The sequence below is a fragment of the Rattus norvegicus genome, chromosome 3 (genome assembly GCF_036323735.1).
Source record: "Rattus norvegicus strain BN/NHsdMcwi chromosome 3, GRCr8, whole genome shotgun sequence".
NCBI lineage: Eukaryota > Metazoa > Chordata > Mammalia > Rodentia > Muridae > Rattus > Rattus norvegicus.
The window spans coordinates 142,974,991-142,995,056 of NC_086021.1; the positions used below are offsets into that span (position 1 = coordinate 142,974,991).

Genomic DNA, 20,066 nt, shown 5'->3' on the forward strand with positions numbered 1-20,066 from the left:
CTCTATGCCCCCTCTAGAGATCACCAAAGGAGCAAATGCCCTTCACCAAATCCCTGATGCAGATGCATGTGAAAATCTGAGAAATGTTGTTCCATTCATTGGCCATTTTCCCCAAAAGCTTGGTTGTACATTCCTTCCGCGTATATAATGGCTACTTCTCTCCTTCAAGAATCCCGAGACACTTGTTTCTATACTGGGATAGATTCTAGTAGGGTTCTGACCATCTTCCTTTTGAATCTACTTTCACTGTCAAACAAGTGATATTTGTTGACTATTGCTCCTGGAGAACACACTTAGATAACAAGGAGACCAGGATGCCTAAGGCTTTCTCAGCCTCTTCTGTGGTCCTATATTGAAACTAATAAGCACAGTCGTATTACACACATTCTCCTCCTCACTGACCAGTAAACTCAGCTCTTATGTATCCTCTCCCTGGGGTGGTACTTCACCATTGTTAATGTCCCCAGGATTTGACTTGATTCTAACCCATCTCCCTTCTCTCTGACTAGTACTTCTCTAATTTTTGCCATGGAACACTGTTAAAGGCCAATCCTTATAAAACATCATCTCATGAACTACTTATGGGCAGCCCAAAGTAAGATATGCTATTTTCTTCTGTGAAAGGACCACAGAAAGACCAGTGAATGTAGAAGACCTGGGCTGATCGATTGGCATTCACAACCACAAGTAAATGCACAGAGTATATTACTGAGGACTGGAACTTGTATGCACCCAGGAGGCTTTTGAAACACAAACCCATGCCTTATTTCAGTTCAATGTGTCAAAAGACTACGAAGTATCTTGTTCATAATATATTACTTATGTGTGTAACACAGGTCGAGCATCCCTCACCTCCAATTCACAGGTCCGGAAATGCCTCTAATTCTGGAGTTTCTTTCCTAGAATTCTAATGAGAAATCTTGAAGATAAAATTCAAGTTTGAACATAAAATTAATTCATGTTTTATACTTAACTTCTATATACAGGATGAAGGTAATTTTTTATATAATTTTCATTTTTATACCCACATTTATACTCACCCATCACATGAGGTTGGGTGAATTTTCTTATTGTGTTGCCACAGAGATACTCAAACAGGTAAAATGCTATACAAAATTAAATACCTTAGTAAAAATAATTTTGTGTACTTCTTTTCTATTGTAAAATTTGGTTACTAGAAAATTCAAAGTTCCACTTGGCTCACGTTATATTCTTATTGGACTATATATGGTGGAAGACTTAGATTTTCAGCCTAAAATGTTAGACTAAAATTAAATCTCCAGAAATAGTTTTAATTCCTTTAGAATTTGACTTGAAATTAGCTCTCAACCCATGGTTCTCAACCTTCCTAATGCTGCAGCCTTTTAATACCATTTCTTATGTTGTGATGATGATTTCATAAAATTAACTTGTTGCTACATTATAACTGTAATTTTTCTACTATTATGAATCTCAATGTAAATATCTGATATACAGGATAGTTGACATGCAATCTTCAAAGGGATCATAACCCACAGAGTGAGAACCACAGCTCTTAAAAGAATAAAAAATTTTTAAAAACTATGAAACTGCACAATGACCTCAATTATAAATGTTGTCACTACAACATAAAGTTGCCATAGAGCTAGAAAAATCTAGTTATTCCAGAAAATACTAAAAAGAAACAAAATTTAAAAACCAGTGGCAATGTTTATTGTTTATTTTCAAACTATTTAATTTTATTAAAATTGCTTTCCACACTGTTATAAACAGGTCTTCTGTGTGCACTTCAAGGTCGGTGGTGTCTGGTTTTATCTTCCTTTTATAATTGTCCCGTGTTGTTGTTTCTAAATCATTGGCCTGTAATCTGTAAAGGTCAGAGCTTTGTCCCTTCTCCACATTGGTGCTGCCTCCTCAGGTCTTCACCTTTGCTACCTCAGCCTCAGATTCAGCATTTCATTGTTGGCAAATGATCCTCCTAGTGCTGAGTTCCGTCCTGGCCCTCACCGCCTGCTCTGGGCTTTTGGTGGTATTTTGGTTATTGCATTTTCACTTGCTATCTTCTCTCCTCATTCCTGTTACTTAGATCACTTCTCTGTAACTCCTAACATATCTGTGCGTGAGAACTGCTGCTTTTTCCAGTTAGTTTTCCACCTGAAGCAGTCTGCCTTCCCTTTCTGATTTCTCTGTTCTCTCTGTACAAAGTGTCCCGTTATCACATGATAGCATATTATTAGGCTTTTAAGCCAAGAAGCAAACAGTCACAATTTTTAAAGATACTGTGTAAAGATTAGTAAAAATCAGTAGTAGAAATAACAAGTATATGGTACAAAAATGCTGACCAAAATACATTATTTTATAATAAATACAAAGAACACAAGATTCTAGATTGTCCACCCGAACTCTTTGAGCTTCTCCCTGCTGGTATCTTGCATAGTGCCAGATGATGCTCTGCAGGATGTGGGAGCAGGGGTTAGTAAAAGCATCAGTGGTCTTGCCCAGATGTCAGATCTATAAACTAATACCAAACCTCAAGATATGCTCATGGTGGTAACCATGGTATGACTTGTATAGGGGCGACCGCATGTTTTTGATTAGACATGAAGCCTACTCCACAAGCAGGAATCTATGCCTAGTAGCGTAAATCTGGTCAAAAGAGCATGACTGGGGCTATCTGAAGCCTGTGTAGGATACCTAGTACTGCTGCATAACTAAATTGTCCTCACATCAAAGCACCTTCTAAGCATCCCTTTATACTCACAGACAAAGGCTGTTCTTAGCCTCTCAGAGAGAAACATATCTTTGCATTGAACAGAAGTAAAAGCAGAGAGCCATGGTTATGCACAATGCTGAGACTCAAGGATGGTTGAGGACTCAGCCCCCAACCCCTGAAAGATGCTTATGCCAGTCCTTTAAGGCTCACAGACAGTTGACTGTGACATTGAACAAAGAATGTAAAAGCCAGAATATAGGGAGAAGGTCTACAAAAAGCTATCTTCTATACATGGCCAGGACATGTCAATCATAAATTTTTGGCCCCTGTGCCTACCAGCACTGGACCACACCTTTGGGATCGTCAACAATCATCTCTAAATAAAGGGGGGGGGGCCACAGGGTCCTACCATTTACTGATAAACTATTGGCAACTGCCAGATTCTGGGAAACAGGGTGATGGCTGCCTAGTTTTACACTCGCTCCTGAACCTGCGAGGCACTTAAAGATAGTGCCCAAGCCATGCTTACACAGACAGCCTACTTAGTGTTAAGACACTAAATCAAAAAGTCATGGATTTGGAAAGGCAGGGGACTGGCAGTGATAGGAGTAAAAAGAAAAGAAGAAAGGGTCACCAGAATGTGTTGTATAAACTTGTGAAAGTGTTTTAAATTAATTAGTTAATTAATTTTAAAGAGAAAAATCACAACAATAGAATTGAGTATAGATTGTATAAAACTGACAAAATGCCAGCATTAAACTCTCACACATATCCAATAATTAAATGTAACTTGAGTAACTTTTCTAACAGGTGGAAACTGACTAGCTAGAATTTTTTTAAAAGAAAAGATCCAACAGTATACTGCTGTAAGAGACTCACTGTAGTACACACATAAACTGACAGTTTAATGGATGAAAGAAAACTACTACAGACTAATGCTAACCAGAACGACCACTTATGGTCACTGTATAGTAGATAAAGTAGACATTAAGTTTAAAAAAGTCTTTTAAAGACAATATCATACATTATGACCAAGGATCAATTTATTAAGAGTGTATGACCATCTTTAGTACATATATCGAAACAGGTGAGCATCCAAATATGGAAACTAATCTCAGTAGACTTCTAAGGAAAGATAGACTGTAATGGGAGCTACTGAACATGGTGGAGGTTAGCGATGAGATGGTTCATCATGGAGGAGCCCAAACCCAGACCCAAGGATGCCAACTATCCTATCATTACTGAGCAAGACAAAGATCATTGTGTGCTTGGAATTATCGCCATAAATGGAGCTGCAACCTTCCTTTTGTAGCAGGCCACGCTCCGGTTTCTTGGAAGCCAAGTGGGAATACTGGTGGTTGTGTGAGTTATGGGGAGTAGCAAGGGATTTCCAGGGTGTGAAGAAGAGAGAGCTCAGTGTTGATTGGCATTGAGGCTGCATCTGACAAGGATTTAGTTAACATCAAGAAATCTCCTGTATGTGAGTGATAAAGCAAAAAGAATCTTTTCAATTCCATTGAAAATATATTTACCACATTTTAAACTATATTGCTAATCTGCATTTGTTTATAATTCAGCAAAAAATAGCAAAATTATACACTGTTTAAAGCACAGCAGTTTTATCCATGAGGAATTTAAAAGATAGAAAAATATATTTTTTTCCTATTTTTTTAAGAGCTGAGGACCGAACCCAGGGCCTTGCACTTGCTAGGCAAGTGCTCTACCACTGAGCTAAATCCCCAACCCTGAAGAATGTATTTTTATATATACAGTTCCTTACTAAAAGAGGAATCACATATTTGAATTTAATAAGATTTTTATCAAAAAAAAGAAGGGGTGGGTAGTAATTTGTTCACATCCAACTTTTATTGATTTGTCTGTCTTCCTGGCAGACAAGTTAAAAGCATAGTTTATACCTGAGTAGTATTTTAAACTAATGAAACTATGATTTATATTTTTCAGGAATGGACAAATGAGGTTTTCAGTTTGGCAACAAACCTGCTGGCTCAGAACATGTCCAGGGACGCATTTCTGGAGAAAGCGTAAGTCACTCTGATTGTGTTACTAAGGGTGTTGCTCCTTCTGAGTCAATTTCCTTTCTCCTTTGTGAAGCTTTTGTTTATGCTGCCTGGGCTTCTCACATTTATAAACATATATTTCCCTTTGGGATAGGAGGGCAGATTTCTCTTCTGTTCATACCTGGAAGACTTCATCAGGCTGAGGTGACTTGACCCCTGGCAGCTGTATTAAGCTGTATTAAGAACACAAAATTGCTCTTTTCAGAGCATTCCCTGCTGCCTCTGCCTGTGTCCTCTCATAGTAACATTTGAAGAGAATGAACAACATGTGACCTGTTTCTCTATATTTGGAGAATTTGGGTGGGTACCACAAGAGCTTCCTACCTCCTTCCTTCAATAATGGATCCATAATGGAATTCCAGACCTTCAAGACGTTTGCAGAAAGCAATAGAGGAGAGAAAGAATAGAGGAGCAAACAGAAGGGAAATAAGAGGAGAAGGAAAGGAAATAAGTTGAGAAATCACTTTTGAATTGCAATAGCCATTCTAAAAATTACTTGACCAAGGAAATAATGATGTCGGCCAGATAAGCATCAGGGAAGCAGGAGATGGATGTGTTCCTCCTGGTGACTCTTGAGGTTCAGGAACTCAGGAGACCTTTAAATCAAAATCACAAGAGAAACAATAATGGACATGCTTCTGTTTCACTGAAGAGACTTCTGTCTTCCTTCTTGTTCCCAATGCCATGCCCTTTGGTTTACACCTCATCTCAACCACATTCTGTTTTGCTCTTCGGTGAATTTTAGTGACAGGTCTTCCCTCAAATTCTTCATCATGGCGTGTTCCCATCTCCCCTTTGTTACCTTAAGAATCCTCCCAACACACCTCTTCCCTTCCTTTCTCCTTTCTTTTTATCCTGTTTATCTGACCTGACATCCTCCATCCAACGAGTATTTGTAGAACATGTACTTTTCTAGATACTGCTAATGAATGAGATACAGAGAGAAGTAAGATGTTCAAGCTCAGACCCAGCATGGTTGAAATCGGTTGACTGATCATAGTCTAGTGCAAAGGTCTGTTCCAGATGGATAACCCTTGTGAGGGCTACTGTGGGAATTGTAGCACATGAATTTTGATGAATGTGTTGTCTACCAAACTGGATGTGGGATCTCTGGGTGATGGTATGTGCAGTGTCCCAAGACAGCATTTTCTATTGACACTGCCATTACCAGTGGTTGAGAGTTCTGTGGCTGTGACTCTCTACCTATGTGTCTGAGGGTAGATGAAGAGGTAAATACATAGTCCTGATATTCTCTGTGAATTTCTTATGAACAAACTATTAGGATACAGATGAATGACAGAAACTTAATACTGAGAGAAAGAAGCCAGACCCAAAACACAATCCCACTTTATGTAAGGGATAAAAACAAAAAAAGACAATTTCTGCTGTTTAATGTAAACATGACAATGATGTGTGGAGGTTGACTCCAGAAGGCATGAAAGGAACTTCTTGGAGGCTTCTAAACAGACAGTATTCCATTTCACCATCCAGATACCAATTTGGAGATTTAAATAGTTTGGCAAATTCAGCACACTGCACATGGACATGAAATCTTCTCAGATTATATTTTTTCAGTACTTTTTAAATTTAATGACTTACTTTTTTGTTGTTTTTATTCTCCCAACAGATATACTAAGCTCAAGCTTCAGGTGACCCCAGAAGGGCGCATTCCTCTTAAAAAGTAAGCCACAGGAGTGTTTTTTTTAAATCATTCATCTGCTTTGTCACAAAAAACTTGCATCTGTGCCATAGGTCTCGTTTATTTCTATACCAAACTGAGTTGAAGCATTGAAATGGTATGGTAACCCTGTCTTTCTTCATGCTAGTCTCACACGAGAGCAGCTGTTTTCCCATGACACTACTCGGGCTGCCACTTCCTGTGGCATCATTTTGGAGAATATGTGGGAAGCAGGTAGAGGGGAGAGGAAAGAAATCCCATTGCATCAATCCCAGAATTCAGCTCAGGTTCAGATCCATTCTAGCAGTGCCCATTTTGTAACTTGGATGCCCCTAGTGGTCACTATAAGGCAGGGCTCTGAATTTTCAGTAAACAAAGGTGCCAGACAGGGAGCCTAAGTCACAAAACAAGAGATGAAGAGAGCCACTAGGAAAAGCCAGTATGAACAAGATGGCAGGTCACCTTTACCACGCAGACGTGCTGAGCACTGGACTGAGTTTTGTAATGTTTCAATAGATATCACAAATTCAGATCACCATATTCAATTCCTAGCACTTCTTTAAAAAAAATCCAAAGGTGTGGCCAAAGAAAGTACACTATTAGAACACATTAGCCAGAAGTCCCTCAGGTTCGACATAGAAGCCAGCTATGAGCTTTACACAATGGACCATCAGAGACAGTATGTATAACAAGGAACACAATTGGGAAAATTGGGAAGGTCATTTATTTTAGGAATTAATATGAAAATTAGCTAGTGTGATAGCTTTCATTGGGTCATCTCCACTGTCTGAGAATCTTGATTTTTATATCAGACACAAAGTTTTAAAGATACACATAGTTCTTGAGAACAGATGCCGATGTCTGGAGAACAGTTGGTTTTGCACTGTTCAAAGCTACCTAGCTTTCATTCTATGTAATATCCTGAGTTGGGGTCAACTGTATATTCAGTGAACTGCTTCACCTTTTAACCAGCTCTCATGGATGTTTTCACTCTTAGCATCTATCGACTGTTTTCGGCAGACCGGAAGCGAGTGGAAACTGCGCTAGAGGCCTGTAGTCTTCCATCGTCAAGGGTGAGCATGCTGTGCTTCCACTCTCCTGCCATGTCACCATTCTTACAAATCTGTACTAAACTTGTACTGCCTAGTAGTTCCTAGCCATAGCTTGATGCGATTATGAAACCCATAAGGGAGGAGGGTAAGGTGTTAGACGCCTATAATGCCAGCAACCAAGAGGAAGGACGAGGAGTGCGGCAAGTTTGAGGCTAGCATGGGCTAAACAGCAAATTCCAAGTCATCCAGGGCTATGTATTCTAAACTGGCTTCAGAAAACCAAACAAATAAGACCAACAACAACAAAACGACAATTAAAAAGAAACATAACTTATTTGTTAATATATGCAATGTGTCAGACAGACCAACTAATTCTCATATTCCCACCAGTTCAGTCTAGAATGACTCTTTATTGTCAATGAAAGGAAACTATCTGAGCATGTTGGCAAATACCCAATATTGCATGAGTTAGGGTGTAGAAGATATGAGGACAGTATTTTAAGACCATCCTCAGCCACATAGTGAGTTCAAAGCTACCCTGGGTTACATGAGACTCTTGTCTTTGGGCAGGAATGGTACAGAGAGAAGCAGAGACAGGGAGTGGGAGAGGCAGAGTTTGAGGGGGGGGGGGGGAAACAGTAAGGAAGAAGGAAAGTCTAATCAATGTGTCTGCTTGTGTGTGTGTGTCTGTGTTTGTGTGTGTGTGTGTGTGTGTGTGCGTGTGTGTGTGAATTTTCAATGTGATTCGAACACATTATTTATAATAAACCCACTCTTAATGCCTCTTGGGATATTACCTATTGATAATCTTGAACTATCATGTACTGGAACAGTATCTTTTAAACTGTGGCTCATAACCCCCTTGGGGGTCAAAAGACTCTTTCACAGGGATCACATATCAGATATTTGTATTATAATTCCTAAAATTATTGCTATGAAGTAGCAATGCAATAACTATGGTGTGGGGTCACCACAACATGAGGAACTTTACTAAAGGGTCATAGCACTAGGAAGGTTGAAAACCACTGCTTTAGAAACTTGTGGATAACAAATTTCAACTTATCTCTTTGAACCTCTAATGTATTCATTATAGACACTGATTGGTACATGGTGCACGTGTTGATAAACTTAGTATATATACTCCTCAAGACTTTGCCCACAGGTTCTACTGAAGGGGATGCAGGTTTAAAGGAGTTTGGAGGTCACTCACCACTCACAGGGAGAAGGCCACCACACAAGATGCTCTTTTATTTTTATGCCTGACAAACAATACCTTCCATATACTTTAGCCACCAAGAGGAACTCCTCTCCTTTTCAACTCATTGCCATATAATTCTAAAAGGATGTGTTACCAGTACTTCTGGGAGAACAGTGTGTTGCATGAACTCTGTCCCACATGCTTATGTAGAATTTTCCATTCCCTTCCAAATTAGACTCACCTAGTGTCTAAGCAACAAGTAAGCCCTCATCCAGATCATTAGGTACTGGTGGGCCTCAGGGCCTCCAGAGATAACTAACCATGTTCCAGTTGCACTGAGATTGGAAAGCTGATTTTCAACATAAGATGAAATTATAATAAAGGACTGAGCACATTTGTCACCCAATTCTGACTCCAAACTTTAGAAAACTAAACAAAATTAAAAAGAACAGTAGCTGGGTGTGGTATTTGGTACCTGAAATTCCAGCAATCAGGAACAGAAACTGAGATCACTCTAAGTCCCAGGCCATCCCTGGGCTGCATAATGAGACACTATCTTCAAACCAAAACCAAACAACCAAAGAGACAAACAAGAAAACGTTCTTTAAAAAAACAAAATGACAAAAGGGAAGATTTTGTTAGGTCACAAGAATGCCTGTTCCAATACCAATTTTGCTCTCTTCAGTGCCTGTGGCCAGTTGCGCTAAAAAGGCTGTCGCGCACAGTTCTGGCCCCTGCTCCCTATTTCCTTTCTTTTCTTCTCTGTGTGAAGGGGTCGTGCTGGAGATCAAACCCAGGGCCTCTGTTAGACCTTGAGAGTGCTATACTGTGGTACCCCATCTTCCCACCATTCCCTTCATTGCACTGAATGAATTAAATCGCTCAGACACACCTACTTTATTTTCTGGTAGAAGCTTTGGTGTGGGAAAGACAGAACAAAATAATTCCTGTCCTTACCTCGACCAATATTCAGTGAATTCCTGCCACATACTGATAGGCACCAAGTGAATGGTGTGGCCCTAGTTTTCAAGAACAGTATAGTATCTGGAGAGAATTAGTCAATACATATGCCAAGAAAGGCATTCTTAAATGGAAAGAGATGCTGTTTAAAACGGAACGGGTGCTGCCCTCAGAAGAAAAATCCATTCTATAAAAAGAGTGCACAGAGCCCGAGGTTTGGGAAGAGTTTGACCAGCAGAGGAGTGACCACACTCACACTCAGCCTAAAGAAGAAGCACAGAGATAGAATTACAAGGCATGAGAAGATATTTTCACCCTTCGTGACCACGTCTAGGTTTATCTTTCCTCGATACAATCTTGGGAAATACAGTGATCAGCTTAGTGGTCTGCATCCAGTGAACTGAAAAGAAGGAACACAAAATGAAGCTGGACAGAAAAAAAAATCGAATCCATCAATCAATTCTCTGTAAATTGCAATTTTCTGAACAATTGGATTCTGAAAATTCAGTCAATAAACATAAATTGAGTCTGTATAATTCACTATGTCTATTATAGTCTTACATTTTCAGCCCAATATCAACTGGAGACGATTTGAAGGAAAATGAGATTTAAGCAGTAGGGGTTATGTTTAAATTAGAAAAAAAATACTTATCTTTAGCAAATTAAATGTAATGGCAATTTTCTGAAAACAAACTGAAGATATTTTAAGATACAATCAACCTCCATTATAGTTTTGAAAGATCATTATTCATTGTAAACTATAATTTATCTGTAGGACTTGTAGAATTCAAATGCTTTTTCTTTTCTTTTTTTTTTTTTTTTTTTGAAGATTCACAAACACAAGACCATTTCAAAGACGGGAAATAAATGTTTCTCTGGGCTGTCTATAGTATATCAAAAACAATTTTCAACAACCCTGTAGTAGTTTCATACGTACAGAACAGAGGGTATAGGTCACGGCTTAGCTAAAAGATCCAGAGTATATGCCTAGGGGTACTTTACACATTCCAGAGAAGGAAGGGGTGATATAAATGGTAGGTAATTCTGCATAAGTGGGAGTCTGCTTCCTAGCCAGCCATCATTCAAACTGAATTTAATTGTGTTCTGTAAATAGACACATTACCAGAAATGCTGTGGATATCCTGTTGAGACTTTTTAAACATTATCTTTGTGCACGTTGTTAGGAATAATTAATGCACTTGAACTTGTACCCTGGCTGACATGATTTGCTGGAATAACACATTGCTTTAGAGATTCTCCTTCAGAGAGTACAGTTACTGGCCTCAAGTTACCCTAATTGGTAAAAAAGTAATATGCTACCTAAAACGAGACGAAGCAATTACTGTCCTTCTATTAATAATCCAAACATATTTTCCAGTGAGACCTGTGAAAACCTTTTCATATTCAGAAAATTACTATTCTACCCACAAGCTCTCTGAGAATTGAAAATAATTTATCAGTACCAAATTCCCTTGGTTTAAGGCTTATTAACTTGAAAGGGCTCGGTGACATTTGGGATTGCACTGTAGTCTTGCCATGACATTGGCCTGTGTGGCTGCATTTCAATGAAGAAAATAAGAAATGAACCCATATATTTGTTTTAAATATAAACTTTACTACAGTAAGTAGGTAGGTATGCATTAAAACATAGGGAAACTAGTTATGTCCTACTTAAAGACTTCTGCATGGCTTCTTAAGGAATGCTACAGACATTTCTAAAGGAACATTTCTGTGTAGCTGTAGTCCATTGCCTTACATTCTGAAAATAGATTAGAAACATTATCATTTTGCAGTTATGGTTCCTAAAACCACTATATCAAAATTATACTTCAAGAATTCCCACAAGAATTCAATATACAATGAGCAATTTATTTGAAGTGATTCCATGGGCTCTGGCTAATTTAGCTTTTGTTTTATGATTCTAAGACAAGAATATTAAAAAGAGCTGATTGTCTAAAATATACTAGGCAATAATGCACTATACAACAGCAGCTAGAGGTAGGCAGGTGACTCATTAGCTAGACACTTGCTACTCATCCAGAGGACCCAGGTTTGATTCCTGGTGCCCACTTACAACTATTTCTAATGATAAGGAAGCAGTCACCTCTTCTGGTCTGTGGCACTTTAAATGTATGTGGTACACAGATATACATGCAGGCCAAGTACACATACACATAGAATAAATTACCAAAAAAGATAATAATAATGATAATGATAATAATGATAATAATAATAAATCTATAGACTCTATTAGAATCTGCTTTAATAAAATGTAGTTTAACTCTTTGAATGTTAAATTCAAGTTCATCATAAAATTTTTCTTTAATTATACAAATATGTAAAACAGAGAAATAAAGTCACCATCCTGAAATGAATGTGATCCTTAAGCTCATGGGTTTCCTGTGTGAGTTACAGTGACTCAAAATTGTGCCTGCTGCCACCACCTAGCTGGCTTACCAAGGACCTCAGGAAAGTTTTGTGACTTCCTAGCACCATGCTATGGCAGTAAAATGCTAACAGTAAGAGGTGGTTCCAGGGACAAAATAAAAATATTCAGGAGGGGCTTGCTTAGCGCACAGCAAGTGCTCAGTCTGAACTCTTGCTACCCTTTTGAGTGTGTTATGTATTTGCATATACACAATCTGTATCTATGCCCTATATTTTATTTACTTCACATGTGGACATGATGTAACCAAGTCCATGGGATCTGCAAATGCTATTGCTAACACCGGAAGTTCATAGCATCTTTTCTCTAGTAAGACTCTGTGTAAGTACATGACTAGAAAAGTGCCAGCCCTTCACATTTGCATTAATGCTTCATGGTTCCTACGCCAATTACCCTCATCTTGAAGTTACACTAGTATTCTTAATCTCATCTTCAAAATTCCAAGTAATGGTAGCAACAGAAGGTCACAAAAAAATGTTTTATATTAGATGCCTGAATCCAGATGAAGTCATGAAATGAGTTTTCCTCTTTTGGATCCATCCTTAGACTTGAATATATTACATATTACATTTTATATATACATGTATACATATATACACATACACATGTATATACATATATACATATACACACATACACATGTATATGCATACACATGCACATAGCAGTGCAAGTTCTTTTTTTTTTATTAACTTGAGTATTTCTTATATACATTTTGAGTGTTATTCCCTTTCCCGGTTTCCAGGCAAACATCCCCCTCTCCCCTCCCCTTCCTTATGGGTGTTCCCCTCCCAACCCTCCCCCCATTGCCGCCCTCCCCCAACAATCACGTTCAGTCTTAGCAGGACCCAGGGCTTCCCCTTCCACTGGTGCTCTTACTAGGATATTCAATGCTACCTATGAGGTCAGAGTCCAGGGTCAGTCCATGTATAGTCTTTAGGTAGTGGCTTAGTCCCTGGTTCTAACCGGTACATAAGAGCAGAGATAATTGTGCATCTGAGGACTTAACACAGAGGAAGTATGAGATGAGTGGAATGCCGGCTCACCCACACTTTTGCCATCAGGGCTAGCTTTACTGTGCTGCCCAGGTTAGGTGCAGGGCCCTGTACAGCAGGCAAGGGGCAGGGCCAGCTTTCCCCTCCCTCCTGCCACAGTGGTGAGAGACCAGGGTGGGGGCTTCATAATCCTTTTAAGACACTGTTCTGATGGAACCCAGTCTGAAAGCCATGCTAGCTTAGCACAGTGAACACACTATTTTTGAGGTCACCTGTAACTGTCATCACATGTCCCACACTACAAATGAATCATGCTCTCCTTTAGAGAAAAGATTGCGCAGCATGTGGCCAATGATTGTGACAATCAGACTAGATATTAACTGAGCACTTACCTCAGACCACATACAGCTCCAAGAACTTCATCCTGACTAATCACAACTTCTAAAATGTCCATTAATCTCTAGTTTTGCAGACAAAGCATAAGAAACCTAGAAGACCTGCTAGGGAGATTTCTGACTTCACAGAGTATGGTTTCTAACCAGGGTAAGATGCTTCTTCATGAAGAATCCATAGGGAATCTATGGACAGAATTTAGGGGACACTTGTATAAGAATGAGAAACCATGCATCTTGTAGTGATTTCTAAATGAATTGGTGTAGTCCCTTTGGTTAAAGAATATAGACAGCAAACCGGCTCTGACATGTATATGTACACTAGTAAACACCATAAATATGTTTCCCTACCATGTGACAGTTGTGGCTGTACTGTTTAAATTTGAGTTATGCCCTTCACAACGTAATAATTGTAGAAGTTGATCTCAGAAGATAGAAAGATCTCCCCATACTCATGGATTGGCAGGATTAATATTGTAAAAATGGCCAGATTCAATGCAATCCCCATCAAAATTCCAACGCAATTCTTCATAGAGTTAGAAAGAGCAATTTGAAAATTCATTTGGAGTAACAAAAAATCCAGGATAGACAAACAATTCTCAACAATAAAAGAATTTCTGGGGGAAATCATCATCCCTAACCTCAAGCAGTACTACAGAATAATAGTGATAAAAACTGTATGGTATTGGTACAGAGACAGGCATGTAGATCAATAGAATAGAATTGAAGGCCCAGAAATGAACCCACACACCTATGGCCACTTGATCTTTGACAAAGGAGCTAAAACCATCAGATGGAACAAAGACAGCATTTTCAACAAATGGTGCTGGTTCAACTGGAGGTCAGCATGTAGAAGAAAGCAAATTGATGCATTTTTATCACCTAGTACAAAGGTCAAGTACAAGTGGATCAAGGACCTCCATGTAAAATCATATACACTGGAACTAACAGAAGATAAAATAGGGAAACATAAGGGTATAGGGGAAATTTTTCTGAACAGAGAGAGCACCCATGGCTTATGCTCTAAGATCAAGAATTGATAAATGAAACCTCATAAAATTAAAAAGTGTCTGTAAGGCAAAGGGCACTGTCATTTGGACAAAACATCAACCAACAGATTGGGAAAATATCTTTACTAATCCTACATCTGATTAGAGGGCTAATGTCCAATATATACAAAAAACTCAATAAGTTAGCCTCCAGAGAATTAATAATGCTATTAAAAATGGGGTACAGAGCTAAAAAGAGAATTCTCAACTAAAGAATATTGAATGACCAAGAAGCACCTAAAGAAAGGCAAGAGTATTGCTGTTAGACTAATTGATGAATCCCTTGGGAAAATTTAACTAGAATACATGTTGTGTAAATGACCTGCTTATATTTTGGCAATCTCATTTTTCTATACAAAAATTATGCAGTTGAATATATTTTGTGTGATAAATTCAATGTGTATAAACTATAGATTTGTTTTTAAAGAATTCAAACATTTTTAAAAATTAAATAAAAAAGAAGCACTTAAAGAAATGTTCAACATCCTTAGTCATCAGAGAAATGCAAATCAAAACAACCCTGAGATTCCACCTCACACCCGTCAGAATGGCTAAGATCAAAAACTCAGGTGACAGCAGATGTTTGTGAGGACATGGAGAAAGAGGAACACTCCTTCATTGTTGGTGGGATTGCAAGTTGGTACAACCACTGTGGAAATAAGTCTGGAGGTTCCTCAGATAATTGGACATAGTACTACCTGAGGACCCAGCTATACCTCTCTTGGGCATATACCCAAAAGATGCTCCTACATATAACAAAGACACATGCTCCACTATGTTCATAGCAGTCTTATTTATAATAGCCAGAAGCTGGAAAGAACCCAGATGCCCTTCAACAGAGGAATGGATACAGAAAATGTGGTGCATCTACACAATGGAGTATTAGTCAGCTATTAAAAACAATGACTTCATGACATTCTTAGGCAAATGGATGAAACTAGAAAATATTATTCTCAGTGAGGTAACCCAGTCACAAAAGAATGCACATGGCATATACTCATTGATAAGTGGATATTGGCCCCAAAGCTGGGATTATGCAAGATACAATTCAGAGACTACATGAAACTCAAGAAGAAGGAAGACCAAAATGTGGATGCTTCAGTCATTCTTAGAAGAGGGAACAAAAATACTCAGAGGAAAAAATGTGGAAACAAAGTGTGGAGCAGATACTGAAGGAAATGCCTTCCAGAGACTGCCCCACCTGGGGATCCCTCCCATATACAGTCACCAAACCCTGACAATATGTGGGTGCCAAGAAACGCATGCTGACAGGAGCCTGATATAACTGTCTCCTTAGAGACTCCTCCAGAGCCTGACAAATACAGATGCTCACAGCCAACCATGGGACTGAGAATGGGGTTCCCAGTGGAGGAGGTAGAGAAAGGACTGAAGGAGTTGAAGGTGTTTGCAGCCCCCTAAGAAGAACAGCAATATGAACCAACCAGACCCTCCCACCCCGAGCTACCAGGGACTAAACCACCAACCAAAGAGTACACAGGGATGGACCTATGGCCCTAGCTGCATATGTAGCAGAGGATGGCCTTGTCAGACATGAATGGGAGGACAGGCCATTATTTTTGTCAAGGTTCAATGCCCCAAAGTAGGTGAATGTCAGGGCGGGGAGGTGGAAAGGAGTAGGGTGAGGAGCACCCTCATAGAAGCAGGGGGAGATAGCGGGTTTCTGAAGGGGAAACCAGGATAGGAATAACATATGAAATGTAAATTTAAAAAAACTAAAAGAAAATCATCTTCTATCTGGTAGATGACGTCAGCAAGAGATATGTTTACTAACAGAGTGTCATATTTCACTTGGGGTTCATAAATGCAGGGAAGTTGAATGTACTTGAGTTAGACGGCAGCACCACTGAACATTTTTTTTTTGCAAATGATTTTAAATATTTTTCTCATAGTCAAAAAGTTGGACAAGTCACTTTTCCTATCTCAAAAAGCAAAAGAGCTGTCTTTCTAACTCAGATAGACACAGGCATCCTCTGGTCAGAGGTATTTCTTTTCATAAACATAGTGGAATTCTGGAGGCCCATAACCCGGGCTGCTCCTGTCTCCATTCTCTGAGTGGCAAATCACCAATAAAGCCCTTCAAGAGGATTTCTGATGTTCTTGAACCTGAGCTCTTGAGCTCATGGTTTCAAAGCTGTGTTTAAGCATCCCAAGGTTGTTGGTACAGAGATCTTTCATATGTTCTTACGTATTGTTTTGTTTTCTCAGAATTCATTTTTCTAAAATAGTATGCTTTCCTATAAATGAACTTAGTCAAGGAAGTATTACTTCATTTTTTTTCATTGCACAAACATGGGAGCTCTGCTCTCTGCCAAGTGCTAAGTTACATTTTCTGGTCTGTTAGCAAGCATCGGACAATTCCAAACAGTGATTTTTTTTTCATTTTCTGTTAAAATATATGACTGTGTTTAAAAGGAAGGGTGTTTTCTTTCTTCTAGGGACTTGAAAATAAAAATAATCATTCAGGCATGTACCTGAAATAGGAAGCTGCGTGAAAAATGTCCTTCCTGTTAACAAGGACTCAAATACATGCTTCCGGTTTCCATGGCAGCCCAACCAAACAGCAAACATGAGCCCTAGAAGTGGCCTTTTATATCAGCGGCTCACTTCCCAAACAATGGAACAATGAGCAATCAGTAGCAAATAATGACTGGGGCTGTCCTGCCTAGGAAAAGTGTCTTACAACAGAACAAATAACGGAACCCAGCACTCCTCCATGGCCTCTGCATCAGTGTCTGCCTTGCCTGAGTCCCCGCCCTGACTGTCCTCATTGATGGACTGTAACCTCGAAGTGTAAAATGTGTGTATGTTTCTATTTTAGTATTCTCTCCAAGGTCATCACTTTTAAAAATATTTACTCAAAAGCCTGATAAAGGACATGAAATACGCATATTCCTCATGCCACTGATGTGCCCGCTTCAAAGGCTTGCAATGGCAAACAAAGTTATATGTCTTCTACCACTACTTATAAGGAGGAAGACTCAACCTAAAACAGAGAAAAGGACTGGGTAGAAAGAAGGGGGAAGACAGACAGGAAAGGAGGGAGGAAGGAAGGGAGGGAAGAGAGGGGGGAGGGAGGGAGAAAGAAAGAAAGAAAGAAAGAAGGAAAGAAAGAAAGAAAAGAAAAGAAAAGAAAAGAAAAGAAAAGAAAAAAGAAAGAGAAAAGAAATGAAACAAAGAAAGAAGGGGAGCATAAAATGATAAAATGAGCTGGAAAGATGCTTCACATAGGAAAGGGCATGAAAACATGCATTTGATTCCTTAACCCACATAAACAACCCAGACATGGTGGTTCATTCTTGTAATCTTAGAACTGGGAAAGCAAATGAGCAGGTTCAGTGGAGGAGGAAGAGGAGGAGGAGGAGGAGGAGGAGGAGGAGGAGGAAGAGGGGGAGGGAAGAAGGGGGGACAAAAAGGCAAGTTAAACATTTCTACAAAACAGATTCTGTCTTCCTATGTATAATTTACTTTATTAAAACTGTGTTAAGATCTGTTTAGCAGGATAAAATTCTTAAGCTTCAATTAAAATTTAAAAATAACAGAAAATATCGTTGACATGCCAAAGTTCTACATGAAATCTAGAGTTGGCCTTAGAGATATTCTCTGGATGTTTTGGCCTGGTTTGGCCAAAAGGAAAAAGAAAGGAGGAAAGAGAGAGGGAGGGAGGGAGGGAGGGAGGGAGGGAGGGAGGGACAAAGAAAAATCCGGAAAGTAACTAGAGGAAGCTCCCACTCACTCTGTTATTTTGCTCTCCAGAACGATTCCATCCCTCAAGAGGACTTTACTCCAGATGTATACAGAGTTTTCCTGAACAATCTTTGTCCCCGACCTGAAATTGATAACATCTTCTCTGAATTGTAAGAGGACGCATTTTAATCTACTTTTTCTACCTTACAATGATAGAGTGTCTAGGGCAGACTTTTGTTAGGACTACAAGGAGAATGTCCAAAAGCAGAGGCTTAATGGAGATGAGACTGTGCTATTGGCCTTGACAAACCTGCTTTGATAAGCATGTGTTTCCTATGACACATGTATGGCCAGATGCCATTTTCACATGCTCAGTTGGCTTTGTTTAGACTAATGCTTATGGATACAGCAGAAAATGTCTTAACATACAAAAGAAAGATTCATGTAACAGAAGGATTCCTGACCGAACACTACGTATTGTATTCCTGCCAATGGCATCAGTATAGAGAAGTTTAGATTACTAAGAACCCTTAGACAGCATCTGATTTTCCCTGATTCTAGGAATTACAGATGTTTACAGACAGTGCTTTTTTAGATTTATTTTTATTTAATGTATGAGACTCTTTTGCCTACATGAATATCTACATACTGTGCATATGCCCAGTTCTCTTAGAGCCCAGAAGAGGGAGTTGGATTCCCTGAATCTGGAGTTACATACAGTTATCAGCCACCATGTGGGTGCTGGGCACTGAATCTGGGTCCTTTGCAAGAATAAGGGCCCTTAAGTGCTGCACCATCTCTCTAGCCCCTAGGTATTTCTTCTTAAAGAGACACAGAAATGAAAAGAGAAAAGAAACAATTTAATGGAAGCACACGTTTTCTTTCTTGATATACCAAAGTCTACCTAATGGCAAATAGTCAACCCAAATTTAATAAAGGAAGTAACTAACAGAGGACAAGTCCCACTGCGGAGTGTCACTTTGCACACTGAACACCTTTGCTGTGTGAGCCACCATATTCATACCATTGAATTGTCATGGGTTGCCAATTAACTTGAAATAGGCACCTGAACAATGCTATTCAGTATCAGAGTTGTTTTCAGGATAAAATGATATTGCACTTTAGCTCTACATAATAGCATAAATTGTCGTTATCATCCTGAAAGACACTGACTCAGGAGGCTTAGTAGGAATTTGAAGCCAGCCTGGACTGAAGCACCAGGAGAAACAGGGGAACACAGTGAGCCCATCTCTACAAGCAAAAACAAGTAAATAAAAGCAGTATAGACTCTTGTAAACCTGTAACTTCAGTGAGATGAAAAGGTAAAATGTATTCAAGTACATTGGACTTTTTCTTTTTGAAGTGATAAGTCAGCAGTTTATCTTTAAATGTTACATGTGGTAAAGGATGCTGTTAGTCATCCGAGGCTTCTCTAGGTTGGCCGAGGTGGTGGTTAGGAAGAGTGGTAGCCCACCAAGCTTTGTGGAGTAGCAGCAGGGTGTGTTTAGGGCAAGGTCAGAACTCCACTATAGACTTTCCAGACGTGGCACAATTTGATCTCTCGGTTATCGAATGCATACATAAGATGTGGAAAGGACTGAGATTTCTTGTTTCTTGTGTTTTCATAACTTCCAGTGGTGCCAAAAGCAAACCGTACCTTACTGTTGATCAGATGATGGATTTTATCAACCTTAAGCAGAGAGATCCCCGGCTGAATGAAATACTTTACCCACCTCTGAAGCAAGAGCAGGTCCAAGTGTTGATTGAGAAGTACGAGCCCAACAGCAGCCTCGCCAAGAAAGGTAGGGTGCATTCTCCACT

General features: G+C 39.3%; 1 protein-coding gene across 2 annotated transcripts in view; it reads left to right on the plus strand.

Moving 5' to 3' along the window:
- The window catches only part of Plcb1 (phospholipase C beta 1), a 711,278-nt gene that overhangs the window by 462,226 nt on the left and 228,986 nt on the right, over positions 1–20,066 (plus strand). For both annotated transcript variants that reach the window (NM_001077641.2, XM_017591467.3), the window contains exons 5-9: positions 4,655–4,734; positions 6,398–6,451; positions 7,446–7,521; positions 18,315–18,415; positions 19,881–20,047. In NM_001077641.2, coding sequence (NP_001071109.1) covers positions 4,655–4,734; positions 6,398–6,451; positions 7,446–7,521; positions 18,315–18,415; positions 19,881–20,047 — 478 coding nt within the window. The remainder of the gene's footprint in view (positions 1–4,654; positions 4,735–6,397; positions 6,452–7,445; positions 7,522–18,314; positions 18,416–19,880; positions 20,048–20,066) is intronic.